The following is a 25,295-nucleotide window of genomic DNA, read 5'->3' on the forward strand; positions in this document are numbered from 1 at the left end:
TGCTTTACACAATTGATGTGTGTATGGATTGTGATAAGAGTTGTATGAGCCCCTAATAAAATGATTAAAAAAAAAGAAAATAATAACAATTTATAACTTATCAATAGGTCACAAAGGGGTAGGGAGAGGAGCTGATACTAAGGACTCAATAGAAAGTAAATGTCTAGAAAAGAATGATGGCTACATATGTACAAATATGCTTGACACAATTGATGTATGGATTGTTAAAAGAGTTGTAAGAGCCCCCAATAAAATGATTAAAAAAAATTACTTAATTGAAACATACGTAAGAAGAGGAGGTGCTTGGTTCAATAAAACAAAACCAAAAAAAACAAAAACTTTTCTGCTTTCTTTCTGACTTCAAAGTTGCTTCAAAAATGCAAGGCTTAACAAATTCTTTACCACATAGATGGTGCTCCAACAGGTATGAGGAAAGAACAAAGAAATAAGGGAATGATTGAATATGCAAACAAGCGAAGATCTCTTACTAAAATTCATTCTATCATTACCTACTTGACATCCTTGACGCTTTTCCACTCCAAATATAAGAAAAATATTGTACCAACCTGGTATCAATGCAGAGATGTTGGACTTGACCCTAAAGTGTGTGTACTGGGCAAACGTTAACAATTTTTTTTTCTAAGAGCACCTGGTAATCTAATGCTAAAAAGTTATCTATTCACCCCCTATCACTCAGTTTATTTGACATACAGAGACTCTATTGGACAGGGTAGAAGTGCCCTGGTGGATTTCAGAGACTCTAACGCTCATCTTTCTCTCACAGCTGCTGGTGGTTTTGAACTGCTAACCTTGTGGTTAGCAGGCCAACATGGAACAACTGTGTCACCAGGGCCGCTAAAAAAGCTATCTATTATAATATTTAAATAAAACTTTAAAATTCTGAAGAGATCACTGAATTAAGAACTGAAGAGTTATTTGAATTGTATAATAGGACAATTTGACAGCATAAAATATTTTTTCATGTAAAATATTTACAATTATTCTTTTAAATCATTTATTCTGTTCAGTTATTAGCATCTTTTGTGGAATTTTAATGTTATTAAACAAAGACAAAAATGTTTAATCTAATACATAATATTTCACTTGTTAAAAGTCGCTTTACTTTTTATAAAACGATGGTCAATAGTCTCTAGAGAGACTTCACTTCTCCCTAAATGGAAAGTAGAGCAGCTCTTTCTCAAGAGTTCATCCTGAATGATTTGCCGCTGCCAATCTTACGCTTTCTCCATCTATCGTTCACAATGTTATACTACCAAATGGCTCTTCTCTATCTTATTCATTCTCTTCTTTCTCTGTTTATAGCCTGATTCTCTTTACTCCCAAATTGGGGGCACTATATTGTTCCCCTGGCCATTTTCATAATCTTTGCTGGCAGGAGTGTTAAACCCACAGCATATACTTCACTACTTACCTCCACATCTCCTGTGCCATTGGCCAATGTTGCTAATTAACTGCAGCATTTTCCCTTGATGAACACAGATGTGCCACAGCTCAGTCAGCTTTCGACTTGAGCAAATACATCCAATCATGCCTGGCATGTGGTTCGTTCCCCTATTAGATTCTAGCCTGGTGCTCAAGAGAAAACCTTCCTTTTTCTTCTTTCCTCCCTCAACATTATAAATAATGTTTTGTGCAGGGCTAACATTCAGTAAACATTTTTGAATGAATGGAACATAGAATAATTCATCATTTAATTATAAAAATTTCTTAATCATGATTAGCACGTTTTAATAAACATAAATTGGTCCCTCACAAACCTTTTTTCACAATCTATTTAAAATCTACTGTGTTTCCCTACAGTGTTAATTTCACATGTGACTAAAACTATGGAAAAAGAATAAGGGTAATATAATTTGATCAGTAAAATATAAACGAAATCCAGAATTTAATCATCAGTCTAATAACTTACTGGAAGTAAGTGGTTAGGAAGCACAACTCACACTACACTGTATTACTTATTATTTTTATTATATACTGTCTCCTTAAAAGAATACATACTTATTTGAATAAATTATATTGAATATTTAACTTTTCTAAATGCAATTTGAACATCAATCTCTAAAACATGCTCATTTTCCTTCAGTGTGTCTACCCACATTAGTCAGAATCTTAACTTGATCAAAATTTAGTCAATTTGTTTCTAATCCTGATTACTTTGATTTTCAATTATTTCTTATACTAATCAATTACTACATGTAATTGAATGTAAATGTCTTTGTGTAGGAATTTATATATGAACAAAAACAGCCAGACTGAATGAATCTGACTTTTGATTGAATTCTACCTTCACTATTTAGATAACTATATAGCATCTGCCTTGCTTCAATATTTCAACTACATAGTAATAATAGAAATTAATTTAAATTATTTTCCATAGAATAAAATTCCTCTCTTCTGTTAAGCTGATTTTTAAAAAAGAAGTCTTAATTTAAAAGTGCACTTAAGGTATTTGGGACACACAGCAGTTCTCTGCCCTGCAGTTTACTGTGAATCGCACAGACCCGATGGCCGTGAGCTTGCGTGGTTTATGCTCAACAGCTACCCAAACAGTCTAATTATCCTCAGTGTCCAATATTGGTGAAAACAATTTCAAAAAGATTTTGTGTATACTGATTCTTTTAAGTACATGGAGTGCATTTGGAAAGACTATTTTAACATAATATTAGTGGTTGTAAAGATAGTTTAATTATAGCTGACTTTCCTCCAATCTGAACCAGGAAAAGGACTTCTAGCTCTGTATTTACCTCAATCACCTGCCCCTTAATATCAAGCTGTGAATTTTAAAGTGATGGCCATAAACATTAAGCTTTGTAAATAATAACTGCCTAGATTTTACTTAGTGCTTTAAGTTTACTAGAGTAATATAGTATACATTTGAAAAACAACTTATAGTGTATTACCTAGAGTTTAATCAAATACATAGAAAGCACGCAACAAATTATTTGAATCAGTTATATTTGTTTTGTCTACATGGTACTAGAGCAACGGTTCTCAACCTGTGGATCACGAGCCCTTTTGGGGTCGAACGACCCTTTCACAGGGGTCGCCGGATTCATAGCAGTAGCAAAATTACAGTTATGAAGTAGGAACGAAAATCATTTTATGGTTGGGGGGGGTCAACACAACATGAAGAACTGTATTAAAGGGTCATGGCATTAGGAAGGTTGAGAACCACTGTACTAAATAGTCAAAGTTATTTTAGCATGATTTATATTTTAGCAAATATAACTGGCATAGCCTATATTTGGTAAATTTCATTAAAACAAAAAGCAAGTCTTTTATAAATTCATAAATGGCATGAATTTTGTAACTGAGAAAAATTATTCCAACTTTTCCTTCAATTACCCCAGAAATCCAAGATGCAAAAATAAGTAGAACACTACTAAACAGAAAAAAAGTCATATGCGTACACGATATATAAGCAAGGAAAATATATTTTATGACGTACATCTTTTAAAGCTAAGCACAATTCACGCACATAATGTTACATATATCATTCAATTTGTCAGAGTTCTCATTTCTGTAATCTATATTAATATATCTTTATAAATAGATTTATTTGCTTAATTAAAATGTTTTGAAAATTATTTTTAGAATTTTATTTTATTATACCCTTTAAACATATATTATTTTTTATACTGCATGATCTTGTAAAATTTATTTAATCCAAAAACATTTTTATATAGTCCATTATGAGTACACATATCTATGAGTACACATCATACAAAATACAAATGAAAAATATGTAATCATGTCATTGTATGCAAATAAATGCCACATTTTGAGATCTCTATAAACATCTGTATGTCTGGCATACAGATGAGAAAACATCAGTAATGAGTAACTGAGTTTGTCAAATTTTCTCCAGATACGTTTCTCATGTACACATAGCTGTAAGATCTTATGTCATGTCCCTTCTACAGTTTTTCATCTTAGTTATTTTACAGTTATGGTTACAAAAAGACTACTTATTCTTTCTCAACATTTTATACATAGATAATGTGTGTAAAATGTAGACTATAAAACAAATGAAGAAAAATGTAGAGATTCTTTCCATATAATATCAAAGCTAGTTTTAATCATGCCCAATCATTTAAACTACTGGATAAATTTTAAAAAGTCAAATTGAAATTGTTTTTTTCTTTTGGATAGGCCAATTTTCAGTAAAAATGGTCAACCCAATAGCCTAGAGAAGAAAAAAAATCAAAAAGTTATTTTTTTTTCCATTGGAATTTCAAAAGGAAAAGTTGTTTGCCTTCCTTGAGATGCAGTGATTAGTTGTGTCCAACTCTAGTTTTGAAGTTATAAGATCATGTGGGTCCAAATACAGACACAGAAAGAAAATCCTGTTGTTGTTTTTTAAATGAAAACATGAATTTACTGTGAGTCCTCAGGAAAGATGTCAGATTTAAAAGGAGGCCTGCTTATATTAGAACAGTGCTTTTGGAGTCTCCAAAGGAATGTAATAATAATGCTTTTATTTTATCAGAAAATTCATTTCCAGGACTCCAACTCCATCTCCACCCAAGTAGAAACTACAGAGGAGTAATAATAATAATAAAAAGACAGAAGTCCCATGAGCCAGGTTCTTCACACCTGCCTACCTCTCTCCCCTCTCCTTCAAAATGAGACGTGGACTATAATATTTCCTAAAATCTTTCTAGTCTTACATACTTAAACAAAAAAAAGAATCAACTTTAAGTCAGAGTTTACTTAAGTATAAATTTTTCTTAAAATATTTCTGCAATATCAAACAAAATTTTACAGCAAAGAAAAACTGGGATGATGCAAAAAATCAGTCAGGAGAAAGCCTAAAAAAGCACAACAGCAAGTTTCAATTCCAAATTAATTTTCAAATCTTCCATTTTAAAATATGAAGAGTGATTTGCATGTATTTAGAATATTATTAATTTTCAGAATCATATTTAGTGTTACGTTTTCTATCACATTAAGCAAAATGTATAACTTTGACAATTACAGTGAACAATGTGAGAGTAGACATCTTTTATTTAAAGATTATTGAAAAATTCTGCATTAAACCAAAACCAAAGATTTTTTTCCAAGAATTCTACATAAGAAAATATTTGTTAAATTAATATCATTGATCACATGAAAAGTGTACATTTTCTATTATAAAATTTAGCATAAATATAATTTCTCTAACTTTAACCATCTCACAAACTGAAAGAAGCTGAAAAATAACTTTTAAGATGCATTTTAAAAGTCAAAGAAAAAGAACAATGAAAAACTTCCCAACTATAGATTGGAAGGATGACCATATTTTCTTGACAGAATTATTCGTTAATGGTTTTAGAAAAGTGAACACTAAAATCAAACAGCCAAGAAACAGAACAATAACACAATAAATTAAAAGGAAATAAAGAAAAACATGTTACTAAATTTATACACAGGACAAGATTTCCATTTACAAGAAATAAAATTGATGTAAACATGCAAAAGAGACGTCAAGACAAGCAGAATCCATCCTTGGAAAAGTAAAATCAAACATGCAAAAAAATAAGAGCCTGAGTTTTGTAAGGAACAAAGCAGTGTGAGACCCCATTTACCTTCGCTGTCTGACATGGCGTGCTGGAAGTCATCCATGATGAATGCTATGTCGCGGTCAAAGCCTCGAGTCCTCGATTCTTCTCTCATGTGCTGCTGCACCTCTGGCAAGGAATGACTCGATCCAAATTGATCCCTGGTGTCCGCAGATATCGGCGGCAGAGGCCCAGCCGCAGCTCTGGCCATTCCCATGGGCTGGCCAACAGGACTCAGAGGACTCTCCTCTTCCGAGTTCTGGGCCACTATGGAGATTCTTCCTCTGCTCTGGCTAATTGGCAAACTGGTAGGCTTAGTTCTACCAGAGGATGATGCATGGCTAAAGGAAACATCTAGAGCTTCAGCCTCTTGAGCCTTTAGTCTTAGGGAAGAGCTGGAAGAATCTCTTTTAATTGATAAGTCCAGGCCATACACAGAGGAAGGTCGGGACCTGCTGCCGCTACTGTAGGGTTTATCGGCCTCATCCTGTACAGCTGACCGTAAGGTACTTCCTAATGTGCCCAGTCCCGAGCCAAGGGATGATCCCATGAACTTTTGTTGGTCTGTAATATTTTTTCTAAGGCCAAAAGTGATATCATCTTGAAGAAGCCTTGCTCGGGAAGAAATGCCACCGATAGATGAAGTGCTGGATGTCATGTAGCTCGAATAATCAGGTTCAAGATCTCGACTTTCTTGAATAGGGGAAAATTTGGACATTTTAGGGTCAATTAATGATTTCTTATGCTTTGACTGCTTTTGATAAAGAATGGCTGCGGGTAGCTGTTTTGCAGCTTGTTTTTCGAGTGTGAGTCGGCTGATGCTGTACTTCTCGGATTTTGGAAAATGTCGGTAGCCAGTATCCGCATGGTAATAATGGGAGAGCCCAGCAAGGTGGTCTAAACTCTCTGCTCCTCTCCGGAATTCTTGTTTGATCTGGTGTTTCAGAAGTTTCAGCTCATAAGGATCCTCCATGGGATCTTCTTCTGCTTTCACGTAACCGTGCAGTCTGGAAGAGGTTTGTAACGGTGTGAGGAAATCTGTCACTTCTTGAGCTCTCCGTGTCCCCGAGGTTCTTAGGAGGGGGTCGGTTTTAGACAGACCCTTGTCATGAAGGCTAAATGCAGTGCTCAGCGCAGCTGTTCCTTTGGTGATCTCGCCGATGTCATCAATAAGGACATAATTTCGTGGCGTGTGATGGTCAATATCTGCATAGAAAGAATCAGCAGATATGCTTGATATTGGACTGCTCGCGATGCTACTTCTTTCCTCCAAACCTATTCTCAAGTCTAAGCTATTATACTTACTGCCCAGGTGGTCAACGGCGTATGTATTATCAGTAGACACCGGCGCTATCATCAGGGGTTGGTTGCGAATCACCTCATAGTTTGAAGTGATCTTGGGCTCCAAATATAATGTGGTCTGCCGTGGCTTTTGTTGTATCACCATCATCTGCGATGGCAGCTGATAAGAAGGTTGAGGGGTTGGCGTCGGCTGTGCTTGCGGGGTGAAGGACATTGTTGCCACAGCTTGAAAGGTAGGTTGAGTCTGATAGGGTGAGACTTGCTGATGATACAAAGTTTGCTGTTGAAAATGGGACTGTTGGGTGTAGGGAGTTGGGGCTTGGCTAGGAAGGGCAGGGGACGAGTATTGGTACTGGGTGTAGGGACTGGTGGGAGGAACTAGCTGAGATTCGGTTTGGGTTTGTGGGGGAACGAACTGGCTGAATTCCGTCTGGGGAGCAGTCCTGGGTCGCTCGATGCCATGCTGACTTTCCATTCGCGTGGGCCTCGTGCTGCCCACCTCACTGTCCGACATGTAATCGCGATCCTCGGCCACTCCCTGCAGGTAAGCTCTCTCTCTCTTTTCTCGCTCCTTTAACAATGCCTCTTTCCTTCTGTTAATACCCATTTCCAAGTACCGTAGTTTGGCATCAATTTCTTTTTCTTCCTCATCCAGTTCTGCTTGTTTTTTCCTAAGCTTTGCCGATTCCCTTTCCACAAGGTCGAGCTCCCGGTCGATGTCCTGGAGAATCTTGGCTCGAGCCATCGTGTTGGTTCTACAAATCCTCCTTCTGGAAGCGGTTCCCATTGTGCTATATGCGGCCTGGGTCCCCGGGGACGTTTCCTCTGGAGGGGGATTCGGCAGGGTCCGCTTCACTTTTTTCTGGGTGCCAGAGGATGTCATGGTTTGAGAACCTTTCGTCTACAATTAAGTAAACACAATAATACGCCATTATCAAGACAAATTATTTATATTTAACTAGATTTAGTTCATATATACATATTTAGCTATCACAACACACTAAATTTTGGGGGTTTAATTTTAAATATTGGTTACAAAGGCAATTGATTGAAACATATCTTTTCCTTTCTAGTTAAACTGGCTACTTATTACAACTCCTGCAACAAGAATAAACTATGTTTGCTAAATCCACATTTCAAATCTTTTAAAAATATTCATTTGTATAAACATTAATATTTTATCTCGCATTTTTAAATATAAACTATGATTTATATCTTAAAATATATCTAAGTAAGGTTTTTAAAAATATACTAACTTTAAAAGGTTTCTATATAAAAACTCTAACAATAAGATTTTCAGATTTTTAATATAACAGTATACAATCAAGACTGAAAATAACATTCTTTTTCCTTAAAATGTATTCATTATATTTTGTATATGCATCAGCATTTTATTAATATTTGTTAATTCAAAACTTAAGGTTTAAAATTTTAAGTGTTCATAGTATGTTATTTAAGTGATTAGGTTATGAAATGGTTTCACAGAATGTTTAATTATGCTATCTTGGAAGTGTTATAATATAAATACATTTCAAAGAAAGTATTCTCTTTCTCAGTAGTAGTTAAAAACACCCACCAATTAATGCACAACTAAATGCCTATCTTCATACTGAAAATGCACAGGAGATAGATAATACAAGTATGGAATGGTGCAAAGAGAGGTAAAGAGAATATATCTGGAGAGTGAAGTACATTTTGAAAATTAACTTTAAAAATATTCTATAAAAGCAAAACAGTATAAATGTATTTGAATTACAGAATAAAGAAATGAAAGAGTAAAATAAAAAGGCTTGTCATAATTAAGTTTAAAGGTTCTGATTCAAAAAGTGCAATTATCAAAATCAGCTGTTAGGAATGAGAATAGATCTGAAATCTTCTAAGGAAAATTATGGGGAACATAACAAAGGCTATTTGTGACATTAAGATTAATTCTCAATGGGTACAGAGGTTGATATCAGTTCTTGTTATTATTTATATGCACTTTTACAAATTATAATTTTTGCATATGCTTATGTTAAAAGTCCTCACTTGAGAGAGCAGTTGATGTAATATCAATAATTTCCCACAAAGACCTAGGATAAGAAGCATCCCAGGTATTTTGGAAATTTCTTAAATTGTCCCCCACTGTGTTGATATTTAATGATCCATGACTTGTGTTAATTATTTTGTGAGACGTGAACATAAGCCAAAAAAATCAATAGAAAAAGCTAATAGAAGGAAATCAAAGATTTAGACTAGCAGATTATCTCAACACATTGTCAACCAACTCACTCCCATTGAGCCAGTTCAACTCAGAGTAAGCGTATCTGGCAGCGTACAGCTGCCCCTGTGGGTTTCCGGGGTATTACTCTATACAGGAGTGGTTTCAAACTAGTGACCTTGTGGTTGTCAGCCCAACATGTAACCCACTATGCTATCAGGGCCCTTGTAGCAGCTCATTCCCACTACCATCGATTCAAGTCTGATTCATAGTGACCACATCGGACAGAGCAGATGGTGACTGTGGGTTTCCAAGACTGTAATTCTTTCAGGAGTAGAATGCCTCATCTTTCTTCCCTAGAAGCTACTGGGGGTTTCGAACGGCTGACTGTGTAGTTAGCAACCCAGCACATAATACTCTATGCCGCCAGGCATCCTTAGCAGATCAGAGTCTCCAAAAATCTAAATAGTGTTCCTATACTCACTTTTGGGATCCCTGGTAGGATAGGGGTTACGTTGGGCTGTGATCTTTATGGTTGGCAGTTCAAAACCATCAGTAGCTTCATGGGAGAAAGACTGGACTTTCCACACTAGTGAACAGTTACAGACAGTCTTGGAAACCCACCGGGGGTCATTTTGAGTCAGTAATGACTCTATTGACTTTAATTTGGTAGTATTGTAATCTATACCCAGGGTTGCTAACCATAAGGCTGGTACCTCGAAACCACGAGATGTTCCACAGGGAAATTAATGAGTCTTTCTACTCCCATAGGATTTACCGTTTTGGAAACCCACGGGGGCAGTTCTACTTTATCCAATAGGTTCCCTGTGAGTTAGAATTGACTTGGTGGTAGTGAGTTTTTTGAGTGTAGAAGTAGTCACAATGTCAAAGACCACACGTCTACATTATAGCCTCAATGAAAGAAGTAGTGCAAAAGAGGGATAAAAAAATCAGTGTGGGCCAAAATGCTCAAGTTTTCATCTTGATTCTGTTCCTTTTGAACTGTGAGAACTTCAGCAAGTTGTTGAAATCCTCTGCCCCAGTTTACTTGTAAAAAGAGGTTAATGGTGATAGTATTATTGATTTGTCTAAGAAGTAAATTAGTCGTGTATTTGAGCTTAAATTCTGAGCATTCCATTTGTAAATGGATGGCAGTGACAGCCCAAAATCCATTTGCAGACTCACATAGTTTCCCTTAAATTCTGTCTGATCATAAAATGATATAGATGGTCCCAATCAAGGTTCTGTTTCTGCTTCTCTAATCTCACCTGTAACTCTGAATTACTGATTGGCACCACCAATCATAAATTCATGGCAGCTTCCTTTGTCCCATGCCATATTTAACTAACAGCTTGCCTGTGAATTCTTGGATGCCATTTTGACCTCATGCTAATGGCCTCCCTTATCCAGACTCTGTGCCTCCTCTTTGTGCTGTGTTGTTGTTGTCATTCAGTCCTATCCATAGCAATGTCGTTGTCTACCCCTAGCAAGCATACACACAACAAAATGAAACGCTGTATTGTCTGTGCCAACCTCACAATTGTTCTTATGTGTGAGTGCCGTTGACGCAGCCATTATGTCCATCCATCTTGTCGAGGGTCTTCCTCTGTTTCTCTGCCCCATTACTTTACCAAGCATGATGTTCTTCTCCAGGGACTGGTCTCTCCTGACCATGTGTGCAAAGTATGTAAGCTGAAGTCTCATCATCTTTGCCTCTAAGAAGCACCCTGGCTGAACTTCATCCAAGCCAGACCAGTCTGTGTTTTTAGCAGCCCAGGGTCCTTAAACTATTCTCCAGCATCACAGTTCAAATGCATCAGTTCTTTGGTCCTCCTTATTCCGTGTTCCTTTAAGACTTAATCACTGCTCTCTTTAAACTATATTGAGATTGCCATCTCCAGTATCCTCCCCAAACAAGTAAAATCTAGTTCTTGGTCCAGATTGATCTATAGATCTATCAACATTTCCCTTCAAGGCTTTACCAAACATGTTATATAAATGGGATATACCCAAATTGGCAATTTCAATCATAGTCTTTGGTTGCACAATCATCACTGCTCAAAAAATCATCAGAGTTTTTGTTTTCAATAAAATTATCTACTAAATCATTCCATATCTCAACTATGCTTGGTTCTCAATATTTTAACTTCCAAATTTTACATGCAAAAAAAAAAAATCAAAGGAATTGGAAAATAGCACAAATATAAAAAGTGGATAAATACTTGGTTTCTAAAAAAATCAGTCCCCCAGTTTCAGAATTCTAATCTTACTGAAGGAATTTTAATCTTGGTACAGTCAGGGAGTGTTCTAGAAATATATTGTCATCTGAAAAGATATTCTTATCCTTCTGAAATGACAACAGGACTTTATTATAAAGACACCCTTTGTGTTACAGGAGCTTATTAGGAAAAGCTTAGTAGGCATTCAAGTCTTGCTGTAAGGGGAAGCCTTACTATTTATTAAAAATAACAACTTTCCTTAAAGAACTCATACATCAGGAATATGTTATAATATTTTGTAAGAAGAAATTCAGTCTGTTGTAGCTCTTATTGCCAATCTCAAATATATTTGTCTAAACACTGTACTGCTATGGAGCTACAGAATTTATTTTTCATTTTCTTATAGAAAGCCAGACCTGCTCGTCATGTTCATCAAGATATGATAGCGTGTCTTAAACTATGTTCTGCTTTCAGTTCTATAAGCATATTTTTATGAAAGAAGGCCCTTTAGTTTTTGTGTTTATTTTCTTTTTATTAATTTTAATGAGAATTAGGTGAAGATTTACAAAGTTTATAATCAATTTTACATTCAATCACTCATACACCTTTTCTTTCATCTCGTTTATTATAATCCCCTCAATGTACCATCATGTATCATAATTCCTACATGTGGTTGCTGTTTCTTTTCTTCGATGCTTCCTAACCCTCTACACGTTATCCTTGGGTAAATGCTGCCCTTTGCTTCCATGGTTGATTCCCCTACTGCTATTGTTCCCCTTGAGAGTGTTTTGGCTGAGAAGAGAGCCACAGGTGTGGTGGTGGTGCTGGTGGTATGAGCTGGGGTGTGGTGGGGTGGGGTTGCGTTCAGTTCCAGAACTGAAATGTGACAAAGGGCCACAGTCTTTGGAGCTCCACCAACCTATATTCAGTTGAGAAGCTTGGTCTCTTTGATGATTTGGAGCTCTGTTTCATATTTTTATCTTACTCTTATCTAGCAGTGGGGCTGCAACTGCAAGGGCAGCAGTTGCCAACTCCCTGTCATCCCTTGGGAGAAAGATGAGGCTTTATGCTTCTGTAACCATTAACAGTCCTGGAAACCTCGGTTCCACTCTGCTTTGTCCTACCGGTTACTAAGAATGGGGAGTGACTCAACGGCTGTGTGTTAACTTTTGAGCTATCTAGAACCTTCTAATGTGATTCTTCGAGAGCAGTAGGTAATGGTACCCAAACACTCTCTAGTTCTTTTGGTCTCAGGCCTGTGGAGACTGATGTTTACATGGTCCGTTAGCTTACTGGACTCTTTCTGTGCTCATCAGCCTTCTTTCCTCTGGATGGGGAGGGATCAGCAGCTGTCCCTTAGACAGCTGTGTAAGACAGACATAGTCTTACAACTATGGACGACCTCATTGCTACTCTCCAATGTACGATGTGGAAGATCATCTTTGTGAACTATGTCAATTAACAATCGTGTCCCCTAGACTAAGGACCTGAGCCTCCCGGCCCAGCAACTCATTCCCTCCAAGTGTTTACTTATAGTTAAGATGTTTCTATAACTTTGCTCCCTGTATGCCTCCTTATTTCTACATGATGAAGATGTATATTCAATTCTTAAAAAGTATACTTCCACAAAGATTTATTAATAGCCCAAAATACTGTGTATATACAAAGAAGAGATAGTCTTCTAGAGACAGAACAATTAAAAAAAAAAAAAGAATCATCTGTGAAACAAGGCAATGGGGGAATGCGAGGAACATGTAAATGGCGTATACAGTGTCCTCAAGGAAGAAACCTCTATTTTCAGCATAGAGAAAGGAAGAAAGAGTGAATGAGAAAAGACGCAATAAAGGCTTGGGTCTTGAAGAATGGATGGAATTTGAAGAGGAGAATATTGCCTAAATGAAGAACAGTGTGAGATATAAATGTTTAGAAAAATTCTAAAGATAATCTGATTTAACTCGAGCCTTGCCATTGCAATCTGAGGAAACTGTGGCACAGAGCAACCCCATAGGGCAGAGCAGATCCACTCCTCAGTGTTTCAGAGAGTGCAAACCTTTACAGGAGATACCCTGAAAAGCTGGTGCCTGTGAACCACTGACTGTGTGGTTAGCAGCCCAACTCTTCATCCACTAAGCCCCAACAGCTCCTTAATTTAAGCTCAGCAGAACCTAGTGGTGTATCAATCCCTGTGGGAAGAAAATACATTCAGGATGGGTTGTACGTATAGGCGTCCAGCAAGTAAAATGTATAGAAAAGGGGTGGTGGGCTGTGTCTATTTTAAAATTTTAAATTCTTAGCTGTCTTCCTTTACGGATGAAGAGAGGAACCTTGGTTATTAAATACTGGCCAAATAAGCTACAAATACCATAAGAAAGAGCAGGACAAACCATCAAACTAAATGTGCGACCACAGGCCAGGACTTGCAATTCAGCGTACTGTGTAGCAATCAGTGTACCTTTGTAAAAGAGAAGATTGTGATAGAAAAATGTAATTTCCTTCGATGATAATGTGACAGACCCTGCAGATAATTCAGAAGAAATAGATATAATCTAGCAATGATTCAGCAGAGAAATTTATTCTCTCCGTGACATAGTTACTGGCCTAGTTTTGGCCTTACTAATGATACGTAGGCAAATAATTTGTTACAGATCAACAAGACCATGGCTATTTATGCTTGACACTGACTCTTTTGAATCAGATAATCATATGGTCGTCCATGATGAGAATCTGCAATTGAAGAGGAATGGTGGTACTGTCCTCATTAAATAGAGCACCTCAAGATCTAACCTGAAGTAAAAGTCAGTCAGTGATAGGATAATCTCCATTATCTTACGAAGAAGACCAGTTATTAATATGACTAGTGTTAAAATTTACAACCAACAAGGAATGCCAAAGATGAATAAATAAAACATTTAACCAATTCGACAGTCTGACATCGATAAACGATGCGATCAGGTGTACTTGTCAGGACTGGTGACTGGGCGCGCAAAGTGGAATCAAAGAAGGATCAATAGTTGGAAGGCCCGGGCTTCGTGACAGGGCCCACTCCTGTGGTTGCCTGATAGAGGTTCCTGAGACCAATGACTGCTTCGAGGCAAACACCTCTGTTCCACAAAGAAACAATAGCTATCCATATGGACCCGAATAGATGTAATACACAGGACTACAATGGTGTGTACGCAAAGACGATGTTATAAAGAGCTGAGCTGAAAACTTGAAAGGGCAGCTCAAAGTGAGAGAGTAAAGTGTTCTAGTGAAATGTGCAGAGAGGGTTCTCACACCAAATGAGAAGCAGCTTCGCCCTTCAAGCTGAAGGAACTGAAGCAAAATCAAGTCTCCAATACTGAAAAGTTCAACAGGCAAGATTTGAAGATGCAGAAAGCTTTTAGGGAGGATAGTAGAAAAATACAGAGTATTCATGTCAAAAAGGTCTGGTCGATGGTGTCAATCATGTCTGAGGTAGCATGTGATCCAAAAGTGATAGTATTGAAAAAAGGAGTCCAAGCTGCACTGAAGGAGCTAGTGGAAAAACAAGGCTCCAGACACTGATAAAGTATCAATTGATAAACTTTATAAATTGATGCAATGCTGAAAGTGCTCACTGATCTATGCCAAGAAATTTGTAACAAAGCCAGAGATCCAGATTCTCATGCCAAAGAAAGTTACTTAACAGGATGCATGAATTGTTGAGCAATATTATTAACATCACAGCCAAAAGAGTTTTGTTGGAATATAATTTCAAAATGGCGGTACATCAGCAGGGAAATATAAATACACATGAGGTTCAGGAAAGGACGAAGACTCGGCGATATCATGGCTGATGTCAGATTGCCCTTAGCTGAAAGGAGAGAACACCAAAAGGATGTTTTCTTGACTACAAAAGGCTGTTTGACTGCGTGAATCATACCAAACTATTGACAAGAATGTGAGGAACGGTGATTCCAGAATAGTGTGCTCACGTGGAATCTGTGTACGGAACAAGAAGCAGTCATTCAAAGAGAATCCAGGGATAGTTCATGGTTTGAATGCAGGAAAGGTATGTGTTAGGGCTGTATCCTTCCACTATACTATTTCAATTTGTATGTTGAGCAAATAATTCCCAAAGCAAGGCTAGATAAAGATGCATGTGGCACTAAGATTGGAAGCAGGCTCGTCAATACCCTGTGATATGTGGGGGACACAACTTTGCTTGCTGAAAGCAAAGAGAACTTAAAGTACTTACTGATGAAAATCAAAGTCTTCCGTATGAATTGCACCTCTACATAAAGAAAAATCCTCATAACTGGACCAACAAGCAACAGCATTATAAACGGCGACAAGGTTGAAGTTGTCCAGGATTTCCATAATCAATTCCCATGGAAGCAAAATTAAAAAGTCAAGCAAGGTCAAGTATTGGGTAAGTCTGCAGCAAAATATATCCTTTAAATGTTAAAAGTACACATATGGCTCTGAGGACTAAGGTATAGCTGACCTAAGTCATGATCTATTCAATCACCTCTTATGCTAGTAAGAGTTAGAAGACAAAGAATAAAGCTGGAAACTAATTGATGTCTTTGAATTATAGTGTGGGCAAAGAATATTAAATATGTCATGAACTACCAATATATTAACAGATCTGTCCTGGAAGAAGTATAGCCAGAATGCTCCTTAGAAGTGAAGATATAGAGAACTGGTTTCACATAAACTGTGGACATGTTATCAAGACATCATGCTTAGTACAGCAGAGGGTCGGTTAAAAAGAGGAAGATCCTTGAGGAGATGGAAGAAACAGTGGCTGTAACAATGAAGGCAAACATAGCAAAGACTGTGAAGATGGACGTGCTTTGGGATGTTGTGCTCTGAGTTGGGAGGAGCCCTGGTTGCATAGTGGTTACATATTGTCCTGTGATCTGAAAGGTCAGCAGTTCAAAACCACTAGCAGGTCTGTGGGAGAAAGACCGGGATTTCTACTCCTATAAAGAGTTAGTCTCAGAAACCCTCAGGGGCTGTTCAGCCCTATCTTGTAGAGGCACTGCGCATCAGCATCGACTCAATGGCAGTGACTGAGTAACCTGAGTTGGAATCCACTTGATGGCAGCCAACAGCAATATGAGTGTAGGGCAGGGTTTCTCAACCTCAGTCCCATTAAGGCTAGATAGTGATTTGTTGTATATCAGGTAGAAGGACTGTTTTGTGTACTGTATGATGTTTAATGACACCCATTGTCGGCACTCATGAGATACGAACAATAATCTTCCCCCTTCATATCTATAGCTATAAAAATATTTTATAAATATTAAAAAATATCTCTAACAAAAATATTAGGATGTATCTCAGAGGTGTCACATCATTGGAGGTCACCCTCAAGAAGTTGCGTGATATGTTGTTATGTTTTTCTTTACATGAAACCCAGGATTGATGAACCTATAGGGACAGCAAGTAGAATAAGGGTTTTATCTGTGTGTGTGTGTGTGTGTGTTGGCGGTGGGGGGGGGCGTGTACAGTGGTAGAGGGTGGGTAAAAGGGAGACAATGTCAGAGTCCAGGAAGGAAAATAATATTTGGAAATGGATTGTGGCAGTAATTGTGCAATTCTGTTTGATGGGATTGAACTGTGGAATGATATGATATACATATTAACTCCCAATTAATAATAAAATATGAAAAATTTCCATACATTTCCATATGTTCCTTATTGGGCAAAATAACCCTTACTAGAGGACAACATACTAAGTAGTTTGTGAAGAAAGAAACCTTGATCTGTTGTTTAGTATTTCTATGTATGAACAGAATATTAAATTTTAATATCATTTTGCTTTAATCTGATCAAGCAAAGGCAGGCTGCTTAAGGAAATTGAGACTTGAATGTTGCCTCAAAAGAGTGAATTAGACAGAAGAAATTGATACATCTTAGACTTTGGTAAATAACTGAGAAAATTAATATAAATAGAAAAATACTTAATAATTTGCCTTGGTTACAAAAGTTTTATGGCTCTAAAATATATCTCTTCTTATAGAGGTTAATATGACTATTGAATTAAGGTGATTTAATATTAAGTATATTCAATCAGGTTATTTTAAAAATATAGTTATGTTAGAGAATAGGAGGGGCGAGGGAAGTGCCATCAATTATGAGAATGCATCTATTCTGTGCTGAAAAGTAACCTCTGTAGCCTAACACCATTGAAATCATGGGAAAATATTCCCAGTTGCAATATCTATGGAAAAGCTAAAAGGTAAGGATTTCCATGTTGATTAAAAAAATTATAGAAATATCCTTTGTTAAAAGATTCCTATCATTCTAGTTTTAAAGAAGGATCAACAATGTAGATAAAAACAGACTTTAGTGTTAAGGGAAGAGGGTGGTATTTACTTTGAAAAATCAAGTTCTAGAAACTCTAGAATCTAGAAGGAAGACCTATTGAATAGCTGTGGCCAAATTTAAAGTCAAGGAACTCCTCAAAACTTGAAAATAATTTAGCAAGAAAGTATCAGATCTATAACACATTTGATAGCTTAGTGAAAAAGCAATAGTTTTAAATATTTTAATGAGTAATAGATGCATTCATCTTTACGCTACTAAATGCTGAGATTAAAATCGTGGATAAGATACAATCCTTTCCCTCTGAGCAGCAGAATATATAAAACTGATAAGAAATTTAGTTTTAACAAAGTTTAATGCTCTTTTCTAACTTGAAATGTCCTTATCTAGAGTCTACGTTTAGTTCCAATATTAAATATTTTTTGTCCTGCTAGAATATACCCCCATTATCTCACTCCCTACTTTCCCCTCCCCGCCACATACACAATAAACACACACACACAATAAACACGACCCCCCCACCACCACACGAACACACATACACACACTGTATCACTCTCTGCCTCTAGTTGTTTCTGTTTGCTACTGGCTATTCATTCTTTTTATGTTGCAAATATTATTTATACAGGCTATGCCTCAAGCATTAGGAAGTAGACAAAATCCACATGGCACTCCCCCAAAAGAGAGCCCTTTAAAATTTATAAGCATATTCTTTTAACTTTTGGAAGTCAGGGTACATGATGATGATCAAGCTATAACGCAAGTATGCTGCTAAACGAAAAATATGCATTTACATATACCTCCTTCGAACTTGAGTGCAAACCTTACTTTCATATTTCAATGAGAAAGGCAATATACCTTCAGAACACCAAGTTTCTCCCACTAATAGCAACAATTTTAAGTTTAGAGGCAAAAATAGTAGTTGAAGACATAAGTATTTGGTAGTTTATACTACATACTACAAGATTTAAAATGCTATCTTAAAATGGACCCATTATTCGCCATTCCATTCTTCACAGCTCCTCCTACTTGGAGATAAAACATAAACTTGTCTAGCAGAAGGATTCAATAATTTCTGTTGCTTTAAAGACATACAAGACATTTAAACATTAAAAATACACAAAAATGAGAATTCTAAATGATAACACTGGTAGAAAATTTCTAATACTGAAAAAATATTTTAAATCCATTAAACATTGCAAAAGGCTAGTACTGTGTTTTGCACAAAACAAATAGGATCAGCAAGTTTCTTCAAAAGAATTATAGAACAATATTGTGATATTTTCACGAATCAAAGTACTTCATAGATTGTATTATCATTGCAATGAGTGTACCCTTACATTAATGATAAATAGTAGACACTATTACCAATAAACATCTTAAATCTCGAGGAACCCTGTTGGTGTAGTGATTATGTGTTGTGTTGCTAATTACAAGTCAGAAGTTCAAAACCATCTGCTGTTCTGCAGGCGAAAGATGAGGCTTTCTGCTCCCTTAAAGAGATACAGCCTCAGAAACAGACAGGGGCAGTTCTACTCTGTACACTAATGTCACTATGGGTCGGAATCAACTCAATAGGAGTGAGTTTGCCTTTTTGAGTGACATAAGGAAGAAGTATTTATCATTTTATGAACATAATTGAAATTATTTTTTAAAAGTATCTTTTCTCTAATTGTAGTACGTGTCTGGTAGCAAAAAATAAAAAGGTAAAAGAAAAGATATGAAATTTCAGGGCCCTACTAATAACAGAATAGAAATAAAATAATAAAACATTTAAATTTTGCATACTTAAAAGTTATTTCACAAAATGTAGTACTGGAGGACGAACAAAACTTTTCTCCAATTAATATTGTAAAAATGGACTCTATTTCATCAGATACCTTTAAGCTCTTCCTTAATGTGCCTCTTATTTTGTTTTCTTGCTGAAAGTCATTGCTCTTGGGCTGAGCAGTCAGGCAGAAAACTAGTTTCTACTTCACTGGACAGAAGTATTAAAGATGACAATCGGTGTGGCATTTATCAACTTATATTCTCTGCAAAGTCCCAAAGAGATTAATGTCTTTTCTTACTAAAATATATATAAAATATTATAGAAAAGCCACTTACACGTTTTTTAGGTTTATATTGTATATACGCATATACATTATATATCTGCTTTCTTGTTTGTCTATATAAACATTACACCAGTTGGGTATAATACAAAGAATGGAAACATTAAACACAATATATTCTCCTCAAGCACCTTTTGATATAAAACAAACAAAAATCATTGTCGGTTCTGACTGAGCAGCAGTCCTGGACCGGGACGAACTGCTTCTCTGGGTCTCTGAGACCCACTCCTTAGGGCGACAGAAAGCCTCCTCTTGCTCCAACGGAATGGCTGGTGGTTTCAAATTGCTAAGTTACCAGCTCTGTATATAACCACTGTGCCAACAGGGCTCCTTCTTCCTTCTATACAGCTGAGTAAAACGGTCACCATCTGTAGGTATCTGTTTTATTTTATCCCTATTAACATTTTTATTAAAATCTCTATACACTTATGTAGAGATCAAGAAGCATATTCATATTCCATAAAATCTCGGAGTAGACATTGGCTTAGAGTACTTCAGTCAAAGATGAATTCTTTCAGAAACACATTACAATCAAATGATGGCTAAAGAGACACACGAAAAATAGGATTGATTTGACGGTCTTTGGGTATTCATAAAACACGTTTAATATTTATATCACAAGGATAGGTTTGAAATAATTACCACACACCCAATCCTTGGCTTATACTCTTTCATGAGATAACCACTATTTTAAAAAAAAATCAGTATATTTATTACTTCATATCTATCACTAACAGGTGGTCATATTAAATCCATTCTGCTCTTACATTTTCATGGTTGCTTTTTGTTTAGCATTTTGTTATTTCATAAATGGACAATCCAAACATTCTACTGGAGCTCCTTACTCCAAATCACCTCTGAAAGATGTCACTCGGCCTGTCGACCTTTAGCCCCCACTGCAAACGCATCTCTGTACTGATGACGGGTTGATGGCCGGCACAGCCTGGTGAGATGAGAGACGCAGGCAGCGGGGTATTCAAATAACCTAAGCCCTGGTTGGCTGCCCTACTGAGCATTTTAAGTATTAAAAAAAAAAAGATATCGAAAGATAGTTTATGATTTCATATAATTAATTCTGAAATAAGAACAATAAAAGAGGTATAAAAAGCAGTTTGTTATGTTTTAAAATTTTAATGGGAATTAATAAAAAGATTAAATAGTACCTATTAAAAACTATGAAACTGTTATTTAAGATATTTCCATATTGTTTCTTGATTGGTCTCCTAACTGGGAATATTTTTCATTTTTATCTGAGCATCCTCGGCGGTGTGATTACTCCTCAACCATCTTTTCACTGTAGGAGAAGGATCCCTTTTCTTCAGAGGCAGGCCAATCAGACCAGAGGTTCTCCACCTTCCTACTGCTGTGACCCTTTCATACAGCTCCTCATGGTGTGGTGACCTCCAAGCAGAACATTATCTTCGTTGCTACTTCATCACTGTAATTTTGCTACTGTTATGAATCCGGCGACCCCTGTGAAAGGGTAGTTCGACTCCCAAAGAGGTCGCGACCCATAGGTTGAGAACCGCTGAATTAGACAATAGTTGTTATGTTTGATTTGATGTATTGGAAACAGGTGACTTCTCTTATCTGACATATGTTCACCTTTGAAAAACCCCTTTTTACTTCTGCTGAACTTGCAGGAACTGTTCTGACAATATTTTTAGCTCTTTGAACACTTTCAGAATTGCCTAGTTCACCCATATGTTGTGTCACCCTCTGGTTATTTGGCACTTTTTTCTTTACTTTATAAGTTTGTTTATTGAGGAAGCACAAGGTGAAAAATGTAGTATTTCAACAAAAGTATAATGAATTTTATTAAATAAGTAAATAGTACAAGCATAGTTCCACCTAATTTTTTATAAACACAGACAGAATGAACATTAGTATGGATGCTTAGAATATGCTGATGCAGAGATGAACGTTAAAAAAGAGTGATGATTGTGAATGTGTGATTTGCATATTGAGCGGCTGCCTCGCTGTCCACCTTCGAGAGAACCCTGATTGCCAATTTAACAGCTGGTTCTGCCTAACATTTAACAGTGAGATAAAACAGTGAGTTTTCCCTCATTTTAACAGCCTAACCAGTGCTGAGTGCAAGGCAGTATACTTTGGTTTTCAGTAAAAATAGTTTTAGGAGTAAAAAGGCATCATCAGTAATATATAGTTGGAGGGTCAGAAGACGGAGAAGACAGAAATTAAAGTGACAAATTTGCTATCTAATGATATCCATTAACCAGGGATGCATCTTTTCGAAAAGTAACAATCAAAAGCTAAGGATATAAGTATATAAACACTAAACATGAGCATTCATTATGAGCATATGTATTTCCAAGGAGATTTTATGAGAGAGGAGCTATTATTATCTCTACATTTCAGATATGAAGGGACTTCAAAAAGTTAATTGAAAAATGGCCTCCTATCTCTTTTAAAGCCACTTTCCCCCCAGAAACTTTAAGCTGCCTCTGTGTAATTTTAGAGACATTATGTACCTTGGGAAAATGTGCATCAATAGCTGAAGAAAGAGGTACTTGAATCCATGATTGTCTGCAGCTAAAGTTAAGTTCAATGCTATTTAATTTTTTTTAATTAAAAATAAATCCAAATAAAATGCAGAGACAATGTCTATTTTTGCATACATGACAAATGAACATGTGGGAAGACTCTGTGTTTGTTCGTTAATAGCCTGACAAAACAAAAGTGAAAACTCACTGCCATCAAGTCAAGTCAGACCCACAGTGACTCTGGAGGATAGAGTCCAACTGCCCCTACAGGTTTCCTAGACTCTGTGTCTTTACAGGGGTAGACAGTCTCATTGTTCTCCTATGGAGTGCCTGGGGGTTTTGAACAACTGGATACTACACCACCAGGGCTTCTTACATAAAATCAAGACTGCATTTAAGGGCTCAAAGAAAACGAATCATTATTGTTAGGAATAGGTAATCAAACTAAATTGTAAAAACCAAATATTCAATATTATTAATATCTAATGTTATTACCTAATATTTATCAAAACTAATCTTTTTGTTCTATAATGTAAATTCCCTAAATTTCTAGAGAATATATTGAAAGAAATTACTAGTTTATAATGAGAGCGTCATTGTCAAGTCCAACAAATGTATACTGTAAGGACTTCAGATAAGTGACTTCTGTTTGTCCTTCTATCGGGCTGTCCATCAAATATTTACTAAGCTAATGTTAGGTACTATGTTTTAGGCTATGAAGCTATAAGAAAATGATCTTTTTAAAGATTCTTCCTTCATGCAGCTCTCAGAGTAAAGGGTAACAAATTGAAATAAACATATTTCACCGAGAAGTGATCATAATAATTCTTATAATACAACTTCTATGCAGTTCTTACAGTGGAAATAGAAAAACACTTGTTTCAGTTTGGACTAATGTCTTTAAGGCATCTGACAAGATAAGCTGTGTGGTAGCCCTAAATGCTAAGGGGGAAACACCAGTCTATCATGTTAGTAGGGACACGTGGGCAAAGACATGAAAACTCAATACTTACAGTGTCTATTGCACAGTATTGAAGCAGGTATTTATGGAAGGAGAAACAGTTTCAAGAGGTGAATCTAGAGAGTAAGGTATCCATTTATAAAGGGCTATCAGTGCTATGTTGACTTCGTCAAGTAAGCAAAATGAGTTACTAAAGATTCTAAATGACATCATGTTGTCACTGTTGTGTGAGGTGCCATCGAGTCAGCTCTGACCTACAGTGACCATAGGAACAAAACACAGGACAGTCCTGCACCATCCTCACAATTGCTCCCATGCCTGAGCCCATTGATGCAGCCACTGTGTCCATCCAATTAATTGAGGGCCTTCCTCTTTTTCATCACCCATCCATTTTACCAAACATGTTGTCCTTCTCCAGGGACTGGTCTCTCCTGACAACATGTTCACAGAATGCAAGATAAAGTTTTGCAATCGTTGCCTCTCAGGAGCACTGCTTCCAATACAGATCAGTTTGTCTTGGTACTTTCACTTTTCTTCTCCAGCACCAGAATCCAAATCCATCTAGTCTTCCTTATTCAATGTTCAAGTTTCACATGCTTATGAGGCAATGGAGAATACCATGGCTTGGGTCAGGCACACTGAGCCTTCAAAGTAAAATCCTTGCTCTTTATAATCAAAAGAGGTCGTGTGCAGCATCTTATCTAATGCAGTGTTTCTTTTGATCTCCTGATTGATGCTTCCATGAACATCGATTGTAGATCCAAGCAAGACAAAATCCTTGACAGCTTCAAACTTTTCTCCATTTATCATGATGTTACCTATTGGTCCAATTGTGAGGATTTTGATCTTCTTTACATTGAGTTGTAATCCATAACAAAGACTACAATCCTTGATCTTCATCAGCAAGTGCTTCAAGTGCTTCTTACTTTCAACAAGCAAGGTTGGACCATCTGCAGACTGAAGGTTTAATAAGCCTTCATTCAATCCTCATGCCACATTCTTCTTCCTATAATCCAGCTTCTCTGATGATTTGCTCAGCACACAGATTGAACAATATGGTGAGAGGATACAACCCTGACACACATTGTTCCTGACTTCAAACCATGGAGTATGTCCTTGTTCTGCTCACACAACAGCTTCTTGATATGTACAAGTTCCAAATGAGCATCATGAAGTGTTCTGGAATTCCCATTCTTCTTAAGGTTATCCACGGTTTATTATGGTCCACACAATTGAATGCCTTTGTATAGTCAATGAAATACAAATAAACATCTTTCTGGTATTCTCTGCTTTGAGCCAAGATCCATTTGATATCAGCAACGATATTATCAGTTATTCCAAATCTTTTTCTGATCTAGCCCAAACTTCTGGCAGCCCCTTGTCAATGTACTGCAGCAACCATTATTGAATGATCCTAAGCAGGGGCTTGAGAGAATGGAAGGTCATGGATTGAATCGGGTTCTCCCCAAATTATGTGTCAAGTTGGCTAGGCCTTGATTCTCAGGCTATGTATCATCTTTACAGACTTTGAAGTTACTAAAGACCTAGTAGCACTTGCAATGATGAGGTACAGATTGATTACACAAAGGAAAAATCATGAACACAGAGATGAAACATGCTGAACTGCTATGTTCAATGTAAGGTTATTTTTGGAGATAGGATCAAATATACTTTGAATCCTATTGCTTCCCTTTTTTTAATTTACTTTAAAAATTTTGGGGGTAATTTGTTACAAAGCAATAGATAACTAACATAATTACAGATATTCTCTTTTACAAAGTATTGAGCTTTTGTTTAGTAGTTAGCCTATGTGGCAATTACATAATCTCCTACCAACTTGTGAAGGGGTAGGGTCTAGCCTGTTAATCAGGTCATAGCCAATGAGGCTTCTATGTGGGCATGGCCTTCTCCTGAGGATTCTAGGAACTCCTATATTCATTCCTCCTTGGCGGTGGGACACACATTCTCCCCTACTGCAAGACACTCCTGTTGACAAGACACATGGAGATGTACTTATGTATCCAGAGCCCTGGACCTAGAGGAACCACATGGAAACCCACGCCAGCACTGAGATCCTTACAGCACCACTGAATCCACAAGATTTTCTACTCAGTGGCCTGTGATCTTCCTGCATTCAGTG

The 25,295-nt window shown here is 36.8% G+C and overlaps 1 protein-coding gene across 1 annotated transcript in view; it reads right to left on the reverse strand.

Moving 5' to 3' along the window:
• Positions 1–25,295, reverse strand: part of PCLO (piccolo presynaptic cytomatrix protein) — a 393,696-nt gene that overhangs the window by 144,717 nt on the left and 223,684 nt on the right. Inside the window, exon 8 of the mRNA XM_045288647.1 lies at positions 5,589–7,764. Within this exon, the coding sequence (XP_045144582.1) occupies positions 5,589–7,764 (2,176 nt within the window). The remainder of the gene's footprint in view (positions 1–5,588; positions 7,765–25,295) is intronic.

The sequence above is a fragment of the Echinops telfairi genome, unplaced genomic scaffold, assembly GCF_000313985.2.
Source record: "Echinops telfairi isolate 266 unplaced genomic scaffold, ASM31398v2 ScPeMD7_23;HRSCAF=83, whole genome shotgun sequence".
In the NCBI taxonomy this organism is placed as follows: domain Eukaryota; kingdom Metazoa; phylum Chordata; class Mammalia; order Afrosoricida; family Tenrecidae; genus Echinops; species Echinops telfairi.